The sequence below is a fragment of the Schistocerca nitens genome, chromosome 1, assembly GCF_023898315.1.
Source record: "Schistocerca nitens isolate TAMUIC-IGC-003100 chromosome 1, iqSchNite1.1, whole genome shotgun sequence".
NCBI classification, from domain to species: Eukaryota; Metazoa; Arthropoda; class Insecta; order Orthoptera; family Acrididae; genus Schistocerca; species Schistocerca nitens.
The window spans coordinates 634456297-634479535 of NC_064614.1; the positions used below are offsets into that span (position 1 = coordinate 634456297).

At 39.9% G+C, this 23239-nt stretch overlaps 1 protein-coding gene across 1 annotated transcript in view; it reads right to left on the minus strand.

Moving 5' to 3' along the window:
- LOC126236653 (ionotropic receptor 25a) overlaps positions 1 to 23239 on the minus strand; it is a 485919-nt gene that overhangs the window by 407124 nt on the left and 55556 nt on the right. The window contains exon 2 of the mRNA XM_049946121.1: positions 17337 to 17416. Within this exon, the coding sequence (XP_049802078.1) occupies positions 17337 to 17409 (73 nt within the window). The 5' untranslated portion in view covers positions 17410 to 17416. The remainder of the gene's footprint in view (positions 1 to 17336; positions 17417 to 23239) is intronic.

The window sequence follows — 23239 nt, forward strand, 5'->3', positions numbered from 1 at the left end:
ACAGAGGATTATTACAAGGAAATCACATTTTCCTTCCCTATTGTAACAACTACCTAACTCTTTACAATCCAATTTCCTTACTCACTTCATTCTCTCCAACACTTATTTATTTTACGCAGATGAGGATTAAAGGGATTACAACTTTATTTTATTTTCCACTAATTTTTGAAATAACACATAGTGTTTATGTTTGTGGTTGTTTATATTTTTTTCTGTGTGGTATTTCTTAAAACATTCTCCCAGTTGAAGTCTGTACTTCATCTTGCATGTTTTGCTGTAGAAATTTTTTTCTTTTCTTCCCCCTGTTGCCTTGCATTTGATCCAAACCTTTGAATCCTTCACTGATCCTTTCCCCCATTTTGCAGTATAAAATTCATCTTCCCACTTAGTCTCCCCTCAGAGTCAGACAATGATAGTCTTCCTCTCTTCTTTGAATTTGTATTTCTCACCTCACTGAGTAAAAAGTCTTCCTGATCACTATAGCAACTGCAATCATCCAGGAGAATAATTTTTTCTGCCACTTGTATATTTGTATAATAAAAACCACAGCAACTGCAGTACTAATCATCCCTGTCCATTCCTCCCAAAAACTTGGTGCATTCCAAAATAACAGCGGGAACTGCACAGACTCTTTCTTCCTGTAATTAGTGATCAATTTGGTTTGAGGGCAAAACTGTCTACTCAGCTCTACCCAGCATTATCACTAAACTCTTGTCACGGAATGAAAGATACATAATTTTCATCTCACTTTTAAAGGCACATAACTCACATTCAGTAAGTTTTGTCTTCTTCAAACCACATGGGAAATCCTTCCTATAAGGCATAACTGCACCTGTTAGAGGAAATTTCATTTTGTGCCATTTCTGAGTAAGTTGAGGACTTGTGTACAACCTGTCAGTAAAGACGAGATAGCCTGAACCCGACACACAAGCTAGCAACTACTGTGCCAAATGAATCACTACTCAGGTTGCAAAAAGTAAATCTGAATGACTTAGGCTTTCTGTAGTTGTCTTTCCATAATTTGGTATGTGAGAAAAAACAATCATTTTCTGAGGGAGATGATGTTGTTCATTCTAGCCAGTCTTTTATAACACAGTCAACTAATTTCACCTTCAAATTCAAGGCCACATTCAATACTACACCAAGAAAAGCCTTTAACTCTTATAATGAAACATCTCTCCATGAGTGCCAAATTGAATGTTTTGTATGGGGAGTGATTTCCTGTTTCTTTTCTTTAGCATAAATATTTGTAGCATTCACAATTTCACTAATAAGACTGAAGAAGAAACGAAAATATTCAGGTTTGGATTTTGATCAAACACCATGAGGAATGGTGAAACATTGCTGCGTAACAAAAGGAAAATTCATGAGATCATTGTCACCTTCACGATAAACTTTCCCAATATTTACTACAGGTTGCAAATTTTGCTCATTGGTAGATACTCATTCACTAGAACTTATATTTGGTGGAAGTTTACTCCCAATCACTTTCCTCACTAAATTCAGCTTCATCCTCAGTATCATTGAGTAGCCACCACGCAATATTATCATCACTTACACGTTTTCTACCAGCCATTATCCTACTAGAAACATGTGAATTCAACATGCTTTGAGTTGTCAGATCTACATACTATGTGCTGCCATCCACCTAACAAATTCTAATAATGGATTGGACACAAGGCACAATAATGGTATCATGTTGGACATTATCCGATAACAGAGCCATAATGGAAAATTATAACACTGGACGTAGTCCAAGAGTGGATCAGAAATGGTTAATGTAATGAAGGAAAGTAAGAATGTAATTCCCATGAACTTCATTAGAGATGGAGCTCCAACTCTCTTGGACAAGAATAGGCACAAAATGAGTGTGGCTTTACTCTACCCATGGCTGTGCAATGAGCATATCTACATATAATCTATCAAAACAAGCATAGTATTCAGTCTTAGATCAGTTAGATCTGTAAAACACCCTGCAAATACCATTGATTAAAACTTTAGTTTATTATGAATGATGAAAGGACCCTATCAACCTGGGGTGGCTTGCGTGCCTGTACCATACAAACAGCCATACCACATCAAAGGGGTATCTGTGGAGAGCTCAGACAAAGATGTGTTTTGGGGTGGCTGCCTTTTCAATAATTGCTTACCCTATAGTCTGGAGGATTGATGTGGCCTTATAACATCAGCCAATATGGCACTAATATGCTACTACTGCTAACAGCTGAATGCAAGAGGAAAAGACAGCAGTTATTTTTCCTGAGGGCATGCAGCTCTACTGTATGGTTAAATGATGTTGGTGTCTTCTTGGGTAAGATATTTTTGAGTCTCCCATTCAGGTCTCTAGGTGGGGACTACTCAGGAGGCTGCCTTCATTAGGAAAAATAAACCCTATATTCTACAGGTCAGAAAACGGAATGTTGGATCCTTTAATCAGGTAAGTAGGTAAAAGAAGTTGAAGAGGGAAATGGAGAGATTGAGTTTAGATATGAGGGAAATTAGTGAAATTCAGTGACAGGAGGAATAGGATTTCTGGTCACATCATTACGGGGTAAATAATACAAAATAGGGGTAATGCAACGGACAGTGTCTTGAAAGGAGGATATAAGATGAACATCAACAAAAGCAAAACGAGAATAATGGAAATGAGACACTTAAGGTAGTAAAGGAGTTTTGCTATTTGGGGAGCAAAATAACTGATGATGGTCGAACAAGAGAGCACATAAAATGTAGACTGGCAATGGCAAGGAAAGTGTTTCTGAAGAAGAGAAATTTGTTAACATCAAGTATAGATTTAAATGTCAGGAAGTCGTTTCTGAAAGTATATGTATAGAGTGTAGCCATGTATGAAACTGAAACTTGGATGATAAATAGTTTGGACAAGAAGAGAATAGAACCTTTCGAAATGTGGAGCTACAGAAGAATGCTGAAGATTAGATGGGTAGATCACATAACTAATGAGGAGGTATTGAATAGAACTGGGGAGAAGAGGAGTTTGTGGCACAACTTGACAATAAGAAGGGACCAGTTGGTAGGACATGTTCTGAGGCAACAAGGGATCACAAATTTAGCATTGGAGGGCAGCGTGGAAGGTAAAAATCATAGAGGGAGACCAAGAGATCAATACACTAAGCAGATTCAGAAGGATGTAGGTTGCAGTAAGTACTGGAAGATGAAGAAGCTTGCACAGGATAGAGTAGCATGGAGAGCTGCATCAAACCAGTCTCAGGACTGAAGACCACAACAACAACAAAGGGTAGTGCAGGAGAATTCCAATAATGAGTAAGGAAATAGGAATGCAGTGAGCTACTATGACAGCATAGTAACCAGCATGACAGATGCAAGCCTTACATCTACCACTGTACTACAAGTTTATATGTCTATTAGCTCCGCACATGGTGAAGAGACTGAGAGAATGTTTGATGAGATAAGAGAAATTATTCAGACAGTTAAGGGATATTAAAATTTAATTGTGATGAGGGAACTAAGATTTGATGGTACAAAAAGGATGAGAAGGAAAAACAGAAAGAGAGTATGTGTTGGTGGAAAGAAAAGAGAGAAGTAGCCTGATAAAATTTGACACAAAGCATAATTTAGACATCATTAATACTTCGTTTGAAAATCATGAAAGAAGCTTGTGTAGATGGAACAGGCCTGTAGATGCAGGAAGGTTACAAACAGATTACATAACAGTAAGACAAAGATTTTGAAACCAGATGTTAAGCTGCAAAAGATGACCAGGAACAAATGTGAACTATAGCCTAACTGATTAGTTATTGACTGCAGATTAAGACTGGAGAATTTAGGGACATGGGTCTAGATAAGCTGTAAGAATCAGGGATGGTTGAAAGTTTTAAAGGGGACATTCAGCTTTGATTGGCTTAAACAGATATTAGGAACACAACAGAAGATGAATAGGTAGCTTTGAGAGATGAAATAGTGAAGGCAGCAGAAAGTGAAGCTCAAATAGGCAAAAAGACAATATCTAATAGAAATCCTTGGATAATTCATAATATATTGATGGAAGGAGAAAATATACAAATGCAGGAAATGAAGCAGGGAAACGAGAACACAGACATCTGAAAAAGAAACTGGCGGGAAGTTCAGAAGGGCAGACAAGAAATGTAAGGATGTAGAAACATGTATCACTAGGAGAAAAATGGACTCACCAACAGGAAAATTAAAGAAACATTTGGAGAAAAGAGAGGCAGCTGAATAAATATCAGGTGCTCTGATGGAAAGCCAGTACTAAGCAAAGATGGGAAAAGTGTAAAGGTGAAGGAATATGCTGATGGGCTATGCAAAGAAAATGACCTGGATGCAATATTTAAAAAAAATGGAAAAGGAATTAGATAAAGATGAGTTGGGTGATATGATGCTGTAACAAGAATTTGAGAGAGGACTGAAGGACCTAGGTCAAAACATGGACCCTGGAGCAGATGACTTTCTGTCGTAAGTATTGATAACCTTGGGAGGGCCAATTGTAACAAATCAGTTAGATCTGGCTTTCAACATATATGAGACAGACTTAAAGGAGGGTATAATAACTTCATTCTCAATAAGGCAATTGCTGACAGGTGTGAATATTACTAAACGATCAGTTTAATAATTCACTGTTGCAGAATACTGGCTTGAATTATGTACAGAAAAACAGAAAAAATGATAAAAGCCTATCTTACGGGAGGTCAGTTTGGGCTCCAGAGAACTTTGAGAATATGGAAGGCAATACTGACACCATGACTTATCTTATAAGATAGACTGAAGAAAGGTAAACCTACATTTATAGCTTTTGTAACATTACAGAGCACTTTTGATAATGTTGGCTGGAATATACTCTTTGAAAATTTTGAAGGTAGCAGTGATAAATACAGCATGCAAAGGTTATTTACAATTTATACAAAAAGCAGACCACAGATACGAGTGTTGAAGGACATGAAAGAGAAACAGTAGTCAAGAAGGGAATGAGGCACAGAAATCGCACAAGGGTAGACGAGCAATGCAAAGACATAGGAGGATGTATTACTAGGAGAAAGATGGATTCAACCAACAGAAAAACTAAAGAGACCTATGGAGAAAAGAGAGGCAGCTGTATAAATACCAAGCACTCTGATGGCAAGCACATACTAATATAAATTTAAGTATTTCAGAAGTCTTTTCTGAAAGCATTAATGTGGAGTGTAGCATTGTATGGAGGTGAACTGTGAACAATATGCCTATCCCTGATGTTATTCAATGTGTATACTGAGCAGACAATATAAGAAACAAAGGAGAAATTTGGAGAATGAATTAAAGTATGGAGAGAAGAAATTAAAACCTCAAGGTCTGCTGATGACATAATTCTGTCAGGATCAGCTAAGAACTTGGAAGCAAAATAACTGATGATGGCCCAAGTAGAAAGGGTATAAAATGCAGACTGGCTACAGTGTGTAAAGCATTTCTGAAAAAGAGGAATATGTTTACATCTAATACAAATTTATTGTTAGGAAATCTTTTCTGAAGGCATTGATCTGGAGTGCAGCATTGTATGGAAGTGGAATGTGGACAATAAGCAGTGCAGGCAATAAAAGAATAGAAGCTTTTGAAATGTTGTACCACAGCAGAATGCTGACGATCAGGAGAGTAGACCAAGTAACTAATGAGCAGGTACTAAATCAAAATGGGGAAAAAAGAAATTTATGGGACAACTTGAACAAAAGAAGGGACAGTTGATAGGATGACCCTGGAAGCATTAAGGGAGTGTCAGTTTGGTAATGGAAGGTAGTGTGGGGGGTAAAAATTGTAAAGGGAGGCAAAGGGATGACTATAGTAAGCAATTCTAAATGAATTTCGGTAGCAGCAGTCATTCAGTGACTACTACAGGTTAGAGCAGCATGGAAAACTGCATCAGACCATAACTACAACATACAGATGAACAACAATTTCGTTGTCTTGTTGGCATTTGTATGACATTTTGTGGTGTCTATTATAACTTGATATAATCAAACAATGGAAAGTCCAGGCTGGAATATCAACAGTTAGGGAAACAGTAGATTGCTACTCACTGTAAAGATGACCCATTGAGTAGCAGAGAGGCAAAATGAAAAGACTGTTACACATAAAGCTTTCAGCCAAAGCCTTCACCAGAAAAGAAAAACACACACATATTCACTCAAGCAAGCACACCTCACACACATGTGACCACTATCCCTATCCCTAGCTGCTCAGGGCAGGCTGAAACTGAAACATGAAATATACTGAATGGGAGCAACAACCTTTAGGAGAGTGGGGAACGGGGACAGATAGCACAGTACAATAGGGGGGGGGGGGTGTAGGAGGGAGAGGGGGGAGGAGGAAACAGTGCTGCCTGATGGAGCATGCAGGGACTAGGGGTGGCAGACAAGGCTACCCCTTGCAGTGTTGTGACACTGTGGGGAAGGGAGAGAAGGGAAGGGGAGGGGAGAAAAATAAAAAAACTGGTGGGGAGGGGGGGGGGAGCAAAAAGGAGAGAGCAGAGAAGGGGAAACGATTTGTAGGTAAATTGGCACACAATGAGGGTGAGGGGACATGAGTTGGGCCGAGTTGGTAGGAAAGAGGGTGGAAGCTATTGGGTGGAAGGTTCGGGGACAGTGGGTTCTTATAGGTTGAGGCAAGGATGATTTTGGGAGCAGAGAATGTGTTGTAAGAATGTCTCCCATCTATGCAGTCCAGTAAAGCTCATGGTGGAGGGGTGGATCCAGATGGCCCAGATTGTGAAGCTGCCATTGAAATCTATCACATTATGTTCAGTTGTACAGTGTGCAAATGGGTGGTCTACTTTGCTCTTGCAAACCATTGATTCAGTTCAGATTTATCAATGATACCTTCATGATGTTGACTCAGGGTCACCACACCTTATCCTTGTTCCATCCCAAACTCAATACCTTCTCTCCCATCCACTTCTCTTGATCCTTTTCAACCCAGCCTTCCACCTTAATGGACATTGACATCGTCCTCTCTGAGGGCTTGCCCAGTATGCTGAAGGTCCCTCAAAAACCTTCACAAACAGGCATTACCCGCAAACCTAGAGAGCAAGTAGATTTTCGATGGCACATCTCCACAAACCTCAAATTCACATATTATCCCTGAGAACAGGCTACAAAAGAGCTCCACTCTTGTCATCCAGTACCATCCCAAACTAGAACAATTGTACCACATCGCTTGTCAAGGCTTTAATTACCTATTGCAATGAGCTGAAGTGAGAGACATCCCACCCAAGACCCTTGGCACTTGCACCTGTCCTAAAGTGGTCTTCCATCAGCTCCACCCCTCCCAACCTTTACGGCATTCTAAGCCATCCCTTTTCCACTCCCAATCACAAGCCCTTGGCAGAAGAATCATGTCCTTGCAGAAAAAACAGGTGAAACACCTGCCCAGTCCACCCACCCACCATTTCCTATTCCAGTCCTGTCACATACTTACCCTACCTGCCGGCTGCGGTGGCTGTGCGGTTCTGGCGCTGCAGTCCGGAACCGCGGGACTGCTACGGTCGCAGGTTCGAATCCTGCCTCGGGCATGGGTGTGTGTGATGTCCTTAGGTTAGTTAGGTTTAAGTAGTTCTAAGTTCTAGGGGACTTATGACCAAAGATGTTGAGTCCCATAGTGCTCAGAGCCATTTGAACTTATCCTACCATAACAGAGACTAGGCTACCTGTGAAAGCATCCGTACCATTTACCAGCTCTGCTGTAATCATTCATCAGCTTTTTATATTGGTATGACTATGAACCAGCTATACCCACAATGAATGGTCAGTGTCTAATCGTGACCAAGAGAAAAGTGGAAAATGCAGTTGCACAGCATGCAGCTGAACATAACACGCTTGATTTCAATGGCAGTTTCACATCCCAGGCCATCTGGATCCTCTCCTCCACCACCACCTTTTCTGAACTGAGCAGATGGGATTTATCCTTAGAACATATTCTCCACTCTGGCCTCAACCTATGGTGACCTAGAGTCCCCAAAACTTCCAACCAACTGTTTCTGCCACATTCATCCTATCACCTTCTCCAAAATCATGTCCCCTCACCCTCATTGTGCACTGCTGCTCTTTGCCAATGCACCCACTGATATTCTCACCTTCTCTGCTCCTTTTTTTTAGCCCCCCCCCCCTTTCTTGTCTCTCCATCCCCCACAGCCTCCCAAAGCTGCAAGAGGTAGCCTTGTCTGCCATGTCTAGTCACTGTACACTAATTCATGCAGCACTGCTTACTCTTATGCTGTCCATACCCTACTATCCATCCCACTTCCCTATTCCACTACAGACCAGTACTCCCATTTGATGTGTTTCAGTTTCAGTCCATCCTGAGCAGCAAGAGATAGCAGTCATGTGGGTGTGAGGTGTGCTTTCATGTGTGAATGTGCGTGTATTTTTCTTTTCTGATGAAGGCTTTGGTGAAAGGCCTTAGATGTAACAGTTTTTTCGTTGTGCCCATCTGCAACTCAATGTGACATCTATACACTGAGTAGCAATATATCCTTTCTATAAGAGTTGATATTCCAACCTGGACTTCCAATTGTTTGATTTTGCCTAATGGGTTTTGTTCAATTTCATAACTCTGTGCTTTTTTCCTTTGTACTATTGCCTAATGCATTACTCTGTGCAGTGTCTGTTATTTCTCTTCTTTCCTATGTTTTTTTTTTATGACCTTCAAAATCCCATACATTCTGACTTCCGAGCCACACTTTATTAACGGTCTCATCCACTGACAACACATGACTACATGATTGCACTAATTGTTGATGCAGCTTCTCATGCCCTACATTCTTCCCACCAATAATTTTAATTATTCCTAGTGATCAGCTATTGTATCAGCGTAATCTGAAAGGAACCTAATCGGTATACAATCTGGACCTGAAGATTTGCCCGTATCAAGTGATTTGAGTTGCTTCACAACCCCTAAGGTACCTACTTCTAAGAAACTCATGCTAGCAGCTGTTCGTGTTTCAAATTCTGGAATATCCATTCGTCTTCCCTGGTGAAGGAATTTCGGAAAACTGCGTGAATAACTCCGCTTTAGCGGCACAGTCATCAATAACAGTACCATCGGCACTGTGCAGCGAAGGTATTGACTGCGTCTTGCCGCTTGTGTACTTTACATACGACCAGAATTTCTTTGGATTTTCTACCAAATTTTGAGACAATGTTTCATTGTGGAACCTATTAAAGGCATCTCGCATTGAAGTCCGTGCCAAATTTTGCGCGTCTATAAATTTTAGCCAATCTTCGGGATTTTGTGTTCTTCTGAACTTCGCATGCTTTTTCCGTTGCCTCCACAACAGCATTTGGACCTGTTTTGTGTACCATGGGGGCTCAGTTCTTATGAGGTATGAATCTCTCAGTTGCTGTTGCTACTATATCTTTGAATTTGAGTCACATTTCGTCTACATTTGCATAGTCAGTTTGAAAGGAATGGAGATTGTCTCTTAGGAAGGCTTCTAGTGAGACTTTATCTGCTTTTTTAAATAAAAATTTTTTGCGTTTGTTTCTGGTGGGTTTGGAAGAAACAGTATTGAGCCTAGCTATAACGACCTTTTGATCACTAATCCCTGTATCACTCATGATGCTCTCTATTAGCTCTGGTTTGTTTGTGGCTAAGAGGTCAAGTGTGTTTTCACAACCATTTACAATTCATGTGGGTTCGTGGACTAACTGCTCGAAATAATTTTCGGAGAAAGCATTTAGGACAATCTCGGAAGATGTTTTCTGCCTACCACCAGTTTTGAACAAGTATTTTTGCCAACATATCGAGGAAAGGTTGAAGTCCCCACCAACTATAACCGTATGAGTGGGGTATTTATTTGTTACGAGACTCAAATTTTCTCTGAAATGTTCCTCCTCTGACATCAGTAAACCTATTAACCAGCAACCAACCAGCATTCCTCTGATCATCCAGTATCATCCTGGCCTTGAAAAGCTCAAGTCACGTCTTTCTTTAGAGCTTCAACTACCTCTGATTGTGCCCTGAAACGAGAGTAAATCTACATCTACATGGATACTCTGCAAATCACATTTAAGTGCATGGCAGAGGGTTCATCGAACCACGTTCACAATTCTCTATTATTCCAATCTCGTATAGCGCGCGGAAAGAATGAATCCTATATCTTTCTGTACGAAGTCTGATTTCCCTTATTTTATCTTGGTGATCATTCCTTCCTAGGTAAGTCAGTGTCAACAAAATATTTTTGCATTCAGAGGAGAAAGTTGGTGATTGGAATTTTGTGAGAAGATTCCGTCACAACGAAAAACACCTTTCTTTTAATGATGTCCATTCCAAATCTTGTATCATTTCTGTGACACTCTCTCCCATATTTCGCGATAATACAAAATGTGCTGCCTTTCTTTGAACTATTTCGATGTACTCCATCAGTCCTATCTGGTAAGGATTCCACACCATGCAGCAGTATTCTTAAAGAGGACAGACAAGCATAGTGTAGGCAGTCTCCTTAGTAGGTCTGTTACATTTTCTAAGTGTCCTGCCAATAAGATGCAGTCTTTGGTTAGCCTTCCCCACAACATTTTCTATGTGTTCCTTCCAATTGAAGTTGTTTGTAATTGTAACACCTAGGTATTTAGTTGACAGCTTTTAGATTAGACTGATTTATCATGTAACTGAAGTTTAACGAGTTCCTTTTAGCACTCATGTGGATGACCTCTCACTTTCTGTTATGTAAGGTCAACTGCCACTTTTCACACCATTCTGATATTTCTTCTAAATCATTTTGCAGTTTGTTTTGATCTTCTGATGACTTTATTAGTCGATAAACGACAGCGTCATCTGCAAACAACCGAAGACGGCTGCTCAGATTGTCTCCCAAATCGTTTATATAGATAAGGAACAGCAAAGGGCCTATAATACTAACTTGGGGAATGCCAGGAATCACTTCTGTTTTATCCTATGACTTTCCATCAATTACTATCCTCATAACCCAAAGTAATGTTCTATCACCCACCCAACTAACAGAATTAGTCCATGTTGCTCCAAATCCTGTACCCCATAGGTCATTTCTTTGTGGTCAACCCAGTTGCAAGGCCTGTCCCATACACCCACCAACCAGGTTCTGCCACAGGCATTTCCTACACAATAAAAAGCAGGGCCGACCATCCAGTTATTGGATATGCTGCACGCCACAACACAAATGGTTTCAGTAACTGCTTTGCTGTGCAAGGCATTTGGATTCTCCCTTCCAGCACTAGTTTCTCTGAACTACACAGGTGTCTCTCCAACACACCAAGCACTCTCACAATCCCCCTGACCTAAACCTCTGCTAACCTGCTTCCCACTGACTCCTCTTCCCTTTTATTTCTCTCTTCTGTCCACACCACTCTTTCCCTGATCACACTGTGTACTGCCTCCGACCCCCACATGGAGGCATTCTCTCTCTCTCTTCCTCTCTCTCTCTGCCTGTGTGTCTGACTCCTTCTTCAACTCTACCTTACTCTTCTTTCCTCCCCTCTCTCCCCCTCTTACATGATCTACTCTTGAAACTCCTTTCATCTTGTTGGGCAGCCTCTGAGTCATCAGCCGAAAATGCTGTCTCACAATATCCTGCTACCCCTTCCTTGCCTCATACATCTTTCCTTGTCCCCTCCCAACCATCATCTGCCCAGGCAACTGCTCTCAATAACTGATAATCAATAGTCAAACGTGCTGCGGGAGCACGCATTTTGTTGTCTGTGTGACACTGTGTGTGATTGTGTGTACTTGTGTAAGAGGAAGAGCAAGACCTCAAAAGCTAATGTGAATACTGTTTCTTTTTGCCTGTTTCTATGTACCACACATCAATCCACTATAGGTGAGTGATTGCCTTATTTTACATATTATTCCACAGAGGTATTTCCATTGTTGTTATTCTTTACAGCTACGAACTTTTTGAAAATGGAAGCTATAATAGAAAACATGATGCTGCAAATATTACATCAAATAATATTTGCAACAGAAGAAAAGTGTCTGCACACCTTTGCTGAAACAAGAAAAACTGCAGCATGAATGATGGATTCAGAAATTCAAAATTTTCATAATTTTTAATAAATCCTTCATCAGGAGAAACGGAAAGGAAGAAAGAAAAAAGAAAACAGTTAAGGTGTATGGGCGATGACTGAAAGAAAACATAGCTCCAAACCCACAATCAGAAGACAAGATTTCAAAGAGAAGATTTCAAAAGCAACATCTGAATAAAAGCTACCATATTAGTTACTACTACTAATAATCTAAATTTAAGCAGTATATGGAAGAAAACAGTGAAAGAATACGACAGTTGAAAACAAAAACAAAAATAATGGTGGGAGAAGACAGATGAGAAAAATATGAGAGGATAGAAGGGATGATAAGAAAGATCCACAGTCCTACATTGTAGTCGAAATGGCTAACTAAGTCAAACATAAGGGTTGTTGAATGGTTTGCAACACAACTAACAACAGCACTAAGCAATTCTGATTCTCTTTACAATATTTATTTGTGCTTAGGAAGAAAGAAAATTCAATGGATTCTACAGCTATATTCATGAGAATCCGAATTCTGGATTATTGGCCAAAGTTTGTTGTTGTTGTTGTTGTCTTCAGTCCTGAGACTGGTTTGATGCAGCTCTCCATGCTACTCTATCCTGTGCAAGCTTCTTCATCTCCCAGTACCTACTGCAACCTACATCCTTCTGAATCTGCTTAGTGTATTCATCTCTTGGTCTCCCTCTACGATTTTTACCCTCCACACTGCCCTCCAGCACTAAACTGGTGATCCGTTGATGCCTCAGAACATGTCCTACCAACCGATCCCTTCTTCTAGTCAAAAGCTCACAAATGGAAGTTGCTGAAATAATGGCTTTTGTTATGGAGCAAACTGAATAATAAAAGAAGATTCAAAATGGCAAAGAGAAAATAATTACAGTATATACTCATATACAGCCAGAGGGGAAATAAAAGTGCAGCACCTATGGGAAATAGAAAAGTAGCATGTTGATGGAGAAGCCACTCATGTAATCAATCATCTTCACTAATAGCGCATACCAATGTACACTACTGGTCATTAAAATTGCTACACCATGAAGATGATGTGCTACAGACGCAAAATTTAACCGACAGGAAGAAGATGCTGTGATATGTAAATCATTAGCTTTTCATAGCATTCACACAAGGTTGGCGCCGGTGGCGACACCTACAACATGCTGACATGAGGAACGTTTCCAACCGATTTCTCATACACAAACAGTAGTTGACCGGCGTTGCCAGGTGAAACGTTGTTGTGGTGCCTCGTGTAAGGAGGAGAAATGCGTACCATCACGTTTCCAACTTTGATAAAAGTCGGATTGCAGCCTATCGCAATTGCGGTTTATCGTATCATCACATTGCTGCTTGCATTGGTCGAGATCCAATGACTGTTAGCTGCCCTGGGCAGCACATTCTCCAGATCTTTCACTGAACTGTAAACGTCTGGTCAATGGTGACCGAGCAACTGGCTCATCACAATATCCCAGTCACTACTCTTGATGAACTGTGGTATCGTGTTGAAGCTGCATGGGCAGCTGTACCTGGACATGTCATCCAAGCTCTGTTTGACTCAATGCCCAGGCGTATCAAGGCCATTATTACGGCCAGAGGTGGTTGTTCTAGGTACTGACTTCTCAGGATCTATGCACCCAAATTGCGTGAAAATGTAATCACATGTCAGTTATAGTATAATATATTTGTCCAATGAATATCCGTTTATCATCTGCATTTCTTCTTGGTGTAGCAATTTTAAAGGCCAGTAGTGTAATATATTTGATAAAATTTAAATGTCAAGTAGTAGATCCAAGTGTTCATTGCTACAGGTCTCCCTTCCCTTGATTATACACGTCTTGCTTATGGTGGGGCTGGTGTGTATGTGGTGTTGGTAGAGCGTAAAAACCAAGCTTTTTTCTGGGACCAATCATGTAGCTAAGAGTTGCGAGAAAAGGAAGCTTAGTTCTGGGTCTCATACATTCTTATTTGAATAGTTACAGTGATATGTTACCTAAGAATTTTCTTTCATGCCTTTCATTACAATTCATCATAGCACGAAATCTGAATAGTTCAACACAGGGTGTATTTGCGGACAATTAAAAAAAAGAAATCTGGAATTTTTTTCACATTTCCAGGCTAAAATTATATTTTTTCCCATTTAAAAATACAATACCCCGAGATAAAATACATTTTTCCACGTCAAGTGACAATATAGTTTTCCATGACCACCAAATACAACATGTTAGCTTCAGAAGAACTGAAATTCAACTGCAATGCGCTTTTGTCAGCCAGTCATAGCTCATGTCACTTGATGTTGCAAGCCAGTGACAGCGCATATTGAGATCATAGGGCACGTGATTTAGTCAGCAAATAGCAACATCTAAGTAATGTGAACATACAACTAGGAAAAGTTACTGCTTTAAATTAAGATACATACAGCATAGTTACAAAAAAAAGCTATGCTTTCACAATCCAACACTGTTTTTTTTTCTGGGGATGTGGTTAGGCAGGATCTTAAAGAGTACAGCTTAAATTGCAACAGCTGAATAGTTCTGACAGCAGGATTATGAATTTCAGTGCTCTGCACCAAACATTTCGTGGGTTATCTGGCTGAAAATAATTCCGTTGAGCACTTTGACTTTTTCATAGAAAAGCCTATTACAAGTGAAATTGCTCAAGAACTCACCTCGCACTTTTTTTGAAGCATAATTACACCAGTTGCCAACGTTACTGCATAATTTGCAATCTACGAAAGAACTAAGATAAGTACGAAAAACTAACCTTGAAGCTTGGTCTTTTCAATCGTATGTTACCCTTAAATATACATCAAACACTAATGTGCAAGTATCAAAAAGTAATGGCATAAATGGTTGGTCCTCTAGGCCCTAAGTTTTTCTAAGCGGCTGGTCCTTAAAGTTCTAGAGTAGGATGCTCCGTGATTTATGAAACTCACCACACATTCTCAAATGTAACATAATTCATCTAGCGTAAAAGGAAATTTGCTTTGAAAGTAATGCTTCTCAAACCACCATTTGCAATATTTCATCGCGACCTTTTAAAAATGTAAACAGTTGTGACATCATGCTCATCGAAAGCAATTTGTTGCTACGACGTATTGCTCAGTCTTCGTTCTAAAGCCTTTCTACACATTGTGCTGTCGACAGGCACTTGTGCGTGCGCTGCATTTTGCTGTTTTAAATGACGCATTTTCTTTGCAGGTTAAGTTTAGTCTGGCGTTATTCTCTCGTTATGTTTTATTGCTTCAGTGCTATCAGTAAAATTCTTTGTTGCAGAATCAGTTCTTACCAGTCAAAATTGCAAAAATTTAACTGAGAACTACGTCAATGAAAAATTTCTGGAATTCTTAAAGAATTCCCATATTTTTCACGGATTTTTCCCTGAATGAAAAAATTCGCGGAGTTTCCCCAGTTGTCCCAGGGCATACACACCCTGACAATGTGATATATGAACAACTTCAATAAATCCTTAATATAACTTTCCAGAGCATTTGATCACTTTGTTATGTTGTTGTATAGAGCCAATGCTTCAAGAAGCCCTCATCAGAGAGGTTATTTACTACTCAACCAGTGTTCCATTCACAACTTCATCCTGCTCCTAGCATCGGTAGTCAAGAACATCAGTGACCTTGATTTGATATTGAGTTGCAAAAGTGAGACGATGCGGATGGACATCCTCGTAGAAAGTAATTTTTATTTAGTTCTTTTATTTTTCATTTGGCTTAGGGAAAATTTTAATTCGTATTGCTGGGTATTAAGAAATGAGAAGCAAGTCACCACAGTGACATAGTACTGCTGCTGCAGTGCCTAGTGGTGGCTGAAACAATTGTGTGTGTTATGGTGTTGGCCATTATGTTTGCTGTCACACCCAATAGGGGTAGCACTGCAAGCACTGTTGGCTCATATGTGAGCTATAGTCAGTCTGTAAACTGAGAAGTTAGCAGTGCATGCAGTGGTGAAAGTAGTCTTTTCCAGAAGAGTTCTACCAGTGCTTGACAGGATAATTAAGAATCAGTTTCCTGTCTGGTAGTAGTGTGCATCATTTTATTTGGATTCTGTTTGTGTATGTTCCTTGTGCTAGTTAGATTAATCACCATTTCTGTCTTTTGTGTAGTGTTAATGCATTCAGTGAAAAAGAGACATTCCTCAGGTTGAGTCTGTCTTCACTGATTCAAAAGGTGCACTGCAAATGGTCAGTGTAAGATTGTGAAACAGCCTGTAGGTGCTCCTTGTGACGATGCTGGATAGGGTGAGGACTCACCTACTTGCTCTTCATTTTACAGACAGATTATCCTGCAAGCAGGCAAGATGGTGGGAGCATGTATGTGCCACATATCATTGTGAAATGATTTATGGTGAATAAAGATTCTTGATTCTTGCCATTGTAATTCATACTGGCAAGTTGCATTACAATTTAAATAACGTTCTTTATATTTTTCCTGTAGGAAAATGGATGCCTTGCTGCCAAATAATCTTCCCTGTTGCACTCACTGTGATGTTCTACAACCCTGACTTATTGTGTTGTCTAAGTTGTGCATGCCTCTCTGTTCCTATAAGCACATGCTAATATGTTGTGTCGTCACAGCAGCCATCAAATCTAAAGTTAGGTTCAATGATGTTCTTGACGTTTGTTACTAGGAGCAGGATTAAACAACATTATAAAAGGTCCAAGAGTGGCATCGGTCCAGTAGTACATACGCAAAATGCCACTTACAGTAGAGGCGCTAATTTTGTCTATATAAGAACGTGACAATTTGGCCACACACCTGGGAATATTTTGTTGAAAAGAGCATGCCTGCAGAAGCCTATGCCAACACAACTTCTGAGGAACTTTAGTTTAAGACATTTGGTGCTTCAAAATTTCTATAACGAAGCATTATGCATTTTGAGAGTCTAGTAGCCTTTTAGAACACTTTATTTTCTAGATCACTAGCTTTGTTACATAGATAAGCAGTTTCAGCCAGTTCATTGGCCATTTTCAGATCCACAAATCTGAAGATGGCTACTGAAAAGGCTGGAAGTGGTTATCTACACAACAAAACTTGTGATCTAGACAATGAAGTGTTCTAAGAGGATACTAGAATCTCAAATAGAGAAGATCACCTTCTGCTTCACTGGTGATTTCAGGTAATCATAATTATGCATTTACTTTTTCATTTCATGTGGTGTTTTATTACTGATCCTTTTTTAGCCAATGCACATAGTGTCATATACAAATAACTTCAAATTTGCATCTTATAAGATATATTTTTCATTCTTGCTGTATTTGTGATGATAAGTATATCCCTCATCTCAATAAGCTCAAGTCAGTATATTTCTTTTAACTTACGATAATTGATTGTTGGCTGCCCCAACACTGAGAGTAAGTTGCTGAGTAAAGTCATCACCAATAGCACAGTCATGATGAAACTGCAAGAAAAGTAAATGCAGTTAGATTACCTAGAATGAAATATAAAGTACTACAACTAATATGTCATTAATGTTAGAAGAACCACATCCCTGAAATATAAACTGAAGGAGTGTCAATCATATAATCGTTTCAAGGTACATTTAACATTAAAAGAAAGATGATCACATTGTGTTTGCTTAAACTTTTCAGGATATTTAACTTCACAACAGTTTCATAAACTACTGTTGATAAGTATTTACCTTTGACCAAAACAGGTCTCATTATGATATAAGCTTAATTACTGTTGAAAAATTGTGCTTAAAGAGAAATCATTCATAGAATACAATAATAATTTGAAAATATAATTGGATGGATAAAAAAGGTAAGTAAGTGAGTACTCACAAAGTGACAGCAGGAGAAAACCCACATGAAAGATTTGGAAATGTACAAGCTTTTGGAGCCAATGGCTTCTTCTTCTGGCAGAAGAGGTGAAGGGAAAGGAAGAGGAAGAGGAATGAAGGAAAAGGACTGATGCGATTTAGTTACTGAGAAGACCTATGAAAGAGTTGCCCAGAACCCTGGGTCAGGGAAGGCTTACTGGATGGGGTGAGGAGATTCTGATTGTAAATTTCTACACTAGACAAGATTTGAAAACTTAGAAGGTAGATAATACGATGATAAACAAGATAAAGATTATTAAGAAAACTGTGCAAGAGTCAGTAACAGTGTAAAGGGAGTGAAGAAAAGGAATTGCTACTAAAAAAATGCTCTGCATAGAAATTAATGTAAATTTAGGTCACATGGTGATGAGCAACAAGCGAATATTGTAATGCCACTTTCCACCTGCAGAATTCTGAGGTACTAGTGTCAAGAGAGAGAATCCAAAGGCATATATGGGGACACCAGCACTGAGGTCACAGCTGTCATGTTATAGAGCATGCTCTGCAGTGGGATATGTTCATTGCCCGTATACACCCTTCATTTATGCTGTTTGCTGTTTCAACATAATTCATAACTTAGTGATAGTTATACCAATGAAGAAGGTGGAACAGTGTTTGTATAACAGCTGGTACACAACATGGGTCTTTTTACTTACAGGTGGTGCCCCTTTTGATAGTATATATTTTTGCCAGTATAGACAACGGTAGGAGTGTATACTGGAAAGTCTCACAGCATCAATGGTCATGTGGATAACAGTCACAGGTTGGAGAAATGGGCATGGAAGGAGTATAGGGTCTGACGCAGATATTGTGGAGATTGGGGGGGGGGGGGGGAGGGGGGGTCCTTAGGTGGCAAAAATTTATAGAAGAAAAGGTCTACTTTAAGATGTGGATTGGGGGTAGGGGGGGGGGGTCCTTTGGTGGCAAAAATTTATAGAAGAAATGGTCTACTTTCAGATGTGAGGGGGGAGGGGCAGAAGTCTGTTCTAGATGAGGATGGCAAAACATCAGACAGAATTGACTGCTTTTCAGGGTATGATTTTAAGAGATTATAGTCTTGTCAAAGTGGCTGATTAATACATTCAAGACAGGGATAGTACTGAGAGACAAGAGGTGTGCTCCTAAGTTGTTTTTTGGAGGGATCAGCAGTCCAGGATTGGGTGTGATGGCCTGGCAAATCTTCCTCTGAACTAGGCTGGTGGGATAATTAAATACAGTGAAGGTGAAGGTGATACTGACAGTGTATTAATGTAAAGAGCCTGTATCTGAACAAACATCTCTGCCTTGAATGTCAAGGCTGTATGGGGAGGGGGTGGGGGGGAGGGCATTTAGCTTGGAAACGATGGCAACTGTCAAAATGAAAGTACTGCTTTTATTTTGTAGGCTTAGTGAGAACAGAAGTGTGTAGTTGGCCATCAGTGTTAACTAGGTCCTCATCAAGGAAAGTGGCATGATATTCAGAATAGGACTTCATGAAATTTAATTGGAAGAATGTATTTAGAAATTTGAAAAATTTTAACAGGGTAGCCTCACCATGAGTCCAAGTGGCAAAGATGTCATCAGTGAATCTAAACCACACCACTGTCTGAAGGCTTCAGGATTTGAGGAAATCCCCTGCCAAGTGACCATGTAAAGGCTGACATAGCCAGGAACCACCCTGGCTCCTATGGCCATATCCCTGACCTGTATGTGTGCAGCTCAAAGGTAAAGTAGTTGTTTGTAAGTCTGAAATTGATTAAGGTGAGCAGGAAGGACATCATAGGTTTGTAATCAGATTGAGGTAACGTTCAGCAGCAAACAGGTCATGTATGTAGGGAATGTTGGTATGGGGGGGTGTTGGCACCAATGGTGACAAACAAGGTGTGTTCTGGGAGTGGGATGGGTACAGATTTTAGATGATGTGGGAAATAGTTGGTGTCTTAAATGTAGGAGGAGAGTCTTTGTACTATAGGTTGCGGGTGTTGAGCAACCAAGGTAGAGATATATTCGGTGGGTGCTTTGAAGCCAGTAACTGTCATATGGCCAGGGTGGTGGGGTTTTTGGATATTAGGGAGAATGTAAAAGGTGGGAGTGCACGATTTGGGTGGGGTAAGCAGTTCAACGGACTGAGGTGTTAATTCTTGTGAGAAGCCTGAGGTTTTAAGTCAGGGACTATAGATCAGTTTGTACCACAGGAATGGCATCCACATGGAAGATGCTGTATGTAGAAGTGTCAGAAAGCTTGCAAGACCCTTGTTTACATACTACCATTGGTCATTTACCACAGTGGTAGATCCCTTGCCTAACAGGAGAATAACGATGGAGTCATCAGTTCTTAGGGAATGAAGAGCCTGGAATTCTGCAGAGGAAAGATTAGGATCAACTTGTAGCGGATGAGAAAGTATGGTTCACCAGTGCTTGATGTTAGGAATTCTTGGAAAGATGGTAAAGGCTGATTTTGAGGTAGTAGTGATGGATTAAATTGGGGCTTCATCAGTAAACACTTCCGGGCTAAGTTGCCGTGGTCGATCTGTAGAACTTCTTCTCCCTGACATTTCGTTCTCAACTACGGAGAACATCTTCCGAGGTGAGTCAACGACTGGCTGCTAGGAGCTGGGGCCGCCGCTTATATGTAGATCATAGAGGGCGCCACCGCACGTCACGTGGCGTCGATGTGTAGCTATCTCTGGCTATCGTCTGTTCTCTCGATTGCAGGCAATCGATTGTCACGTGATTGATGCAACGTCGACCGCCATATCTTATCCAATTTTAATCCTTCTTCTTTATGATTAAAATTGTATTGATGTTTGTGGATTTCAATTGCCTCTCTATACATACGTGTATAATAGTGTGACGTCCTCGCTAGCACGCTTGTTTCACCAAATTTTATTTCCTGATCTCCATCCTTAAAAACATGTTCCGCTACTGCCGATTTGTCGACATGTCCAAAGCGACAGTTTCTTTTGTGCTCCATCAACCGTGTATTGATGCTTCTTTTTGTAGTTCCTATGTAAACCCTGCCACAACTACACGGAATTTTATATACCCCTGGGGTGGCTAGGGGGTGATGAGCATCTTTTGTTGATCTTAGGCATTCACTAATTTTCTTAGTAGGTCTAAAAATGGTCTCTACCTGAAACTTGGCTAGTACCTTCCCAATGCGATCCGTGATATTATGGATGAACGGAAGAAATACTTTTCCAGCTGATGGTTGTTGCTGTCTCCTATTTTTAGGCATTTTTCTATTTGGGTGAAGTGCTCGGTTAATCTCGTTGTTCGTATAACCATTTTTCGCAAAGGCCATTCGTAAATGATTTAGTTCTTCTTGTAAGTAGCCTGGTTCACAAATATTATTGGCCCTATCCACTAGTGTTTTTATGACCCCCTCTTTTGCCTAGGGTGGTGGTTAGAGTTCTTATGGAGGTAGCGATCAGCACACAAGAAACTGTCGCTTGGGACATATCGACAAATCGGCAGTAGCGGAACATGTTTTTAAGGATGGAGATCACGAAATAAAATTTGGTGAAACAAGCATGCTAGCGAGGACATCACACTATTATACACGTATGTACAGAGAGGCAATTGAAATCCACAAACATCAATACAATTTTAATCATAAAGAAGAAGGATTAAAATTGTATAAGATATGGCGGTCGACGTTGCATCAATCACGTGACAATCGATTGCCTGCAATCGAGAGAACAGACGATAGCCAGAGATAGCTGCACATCGATGCCACTTGACGTGTGGTGGCGCCCCCTACGATATCCATATAAGCGGCGGCCCCAGCTCCTAGCAGCCAGTCGTTGACTCACCTCGGAAGATGTTCTCCGTAGTTGAGAACAAAACGTCAGGGAGAAGAAGTTCTACAGATCGACCACGGCAACTTAGCCCGGAAGTGTTTACTGATGAAGACGCCGGCCGTGAAAGCCTACATGGAATAAATTCGGGCTGTGGTCAGTACTGTTCAGGAAAAGGTTATTGTTGCAGAGGTTTTGAAAGTGGGTTGCAAAGTAATATTAAATGTGAACAGGGTGAGGAGCCATGGTGGCCCTTGAAACAGTGTGAAAGGTGACATAATTTTTGAAAAGAATGATTAAAATGTGATAAAGTGTATTAAGAAGGTGATTAAAAGGTGTCGTATTTTTCAATAAACAGATATGGCAAAAAATTGTTTTTATCCCCAAAAAATGGCTTCTTTTATGATCCAGGATGTGGTATGGCCATTTTTTTCCTTCATAGAAATTTATTAATATGTTCAGGTACATTGATAATTCAGTATTGGTAATTCGATTTTGGAAATTGTAATTCACCAACAAAATCCACTTCACATTTTTACAGCTAATAAAATTCTACACATTAGTAATGGAAAAAGGTAAAGAAAATATTTTTGGATTACTGTTCCTTAGGAATCTTAGCAGAAAATGAAGTAAGCATACTAGATTTTCTTTTTTCATGATTTTTCTATATGGCTCCCACCTCCTTTTTTTCACTCTTTCTTCTACTTTTATTATTTCTGCAGCCTCAAGCATACCTTGGGCCAGTTTTAGTTAGTGCCTTTAAACCATTTTTTCCAGTGCTTTCTCCAGTTTATGTGAAGCTTCAGAGATAAGTTCTTCTCGTGCTTCCTTAAATGATTGGTGTTCTTTTTTCTTGTCTTTCAGAGCAGTGAGTTAATGGTCACAGAAAGAGGATGAGGATATTGTCCCAAACCATCCCTCACAGTGAAAACACTGTTTAAAAATCTTTCAGTCATAACTGCCTTGTCCTCTCTCTAAATGTGCGCTTCAAAATTGAATACCTTCTCTCTATGACAGCATTTTCATGGTACAAGTAAGAAAAGCTTTAACAAGTTTTGAAACATTTGGATTTAATTGTATTGATGACGAGCCCCTTTTTGAGATGTGCTGCTGCTAGTAGTTGTCAATACCTTTATTATCAGATCTGGGTCATATTTTTCAAATTGTAGCAGCTTCCAATCATCCAATAAGTAATCTTGCCGGAGACTGAATGGCACAAGTTTTGCAACCTTTGACATGTCACTGAAGCTTCTACTCTTTGCTCTTTCCTTGGGCATCCAAAAACCTAAGACTTCCAGTTGTGGATCTGATAAGTATGCCCGTTAATCAAATGTTTGCTACCTGTGATGTAATAGTTTTGGGGATTTTTTAGAAACCACAACTTGTCATGTTCTTCCAGTTTTCTAAGCTCTCTGGTTACTTGTCTGCTGACATTTGGTTGTTCAAGAGGAAGCAAGTTATCAATTGTAAAGAGTTCATTATGAAAAATTTCAGAAATACTCCCAATTTTCTCAAAACAGAAACCTTCACAAAACAGCCAAAAATATTTTGAGTACACTTTCTACTTCTGTATGCAACTTGTGAATCAAAGATCATGGGCTTTCAAAACATTGTGTGAATATTG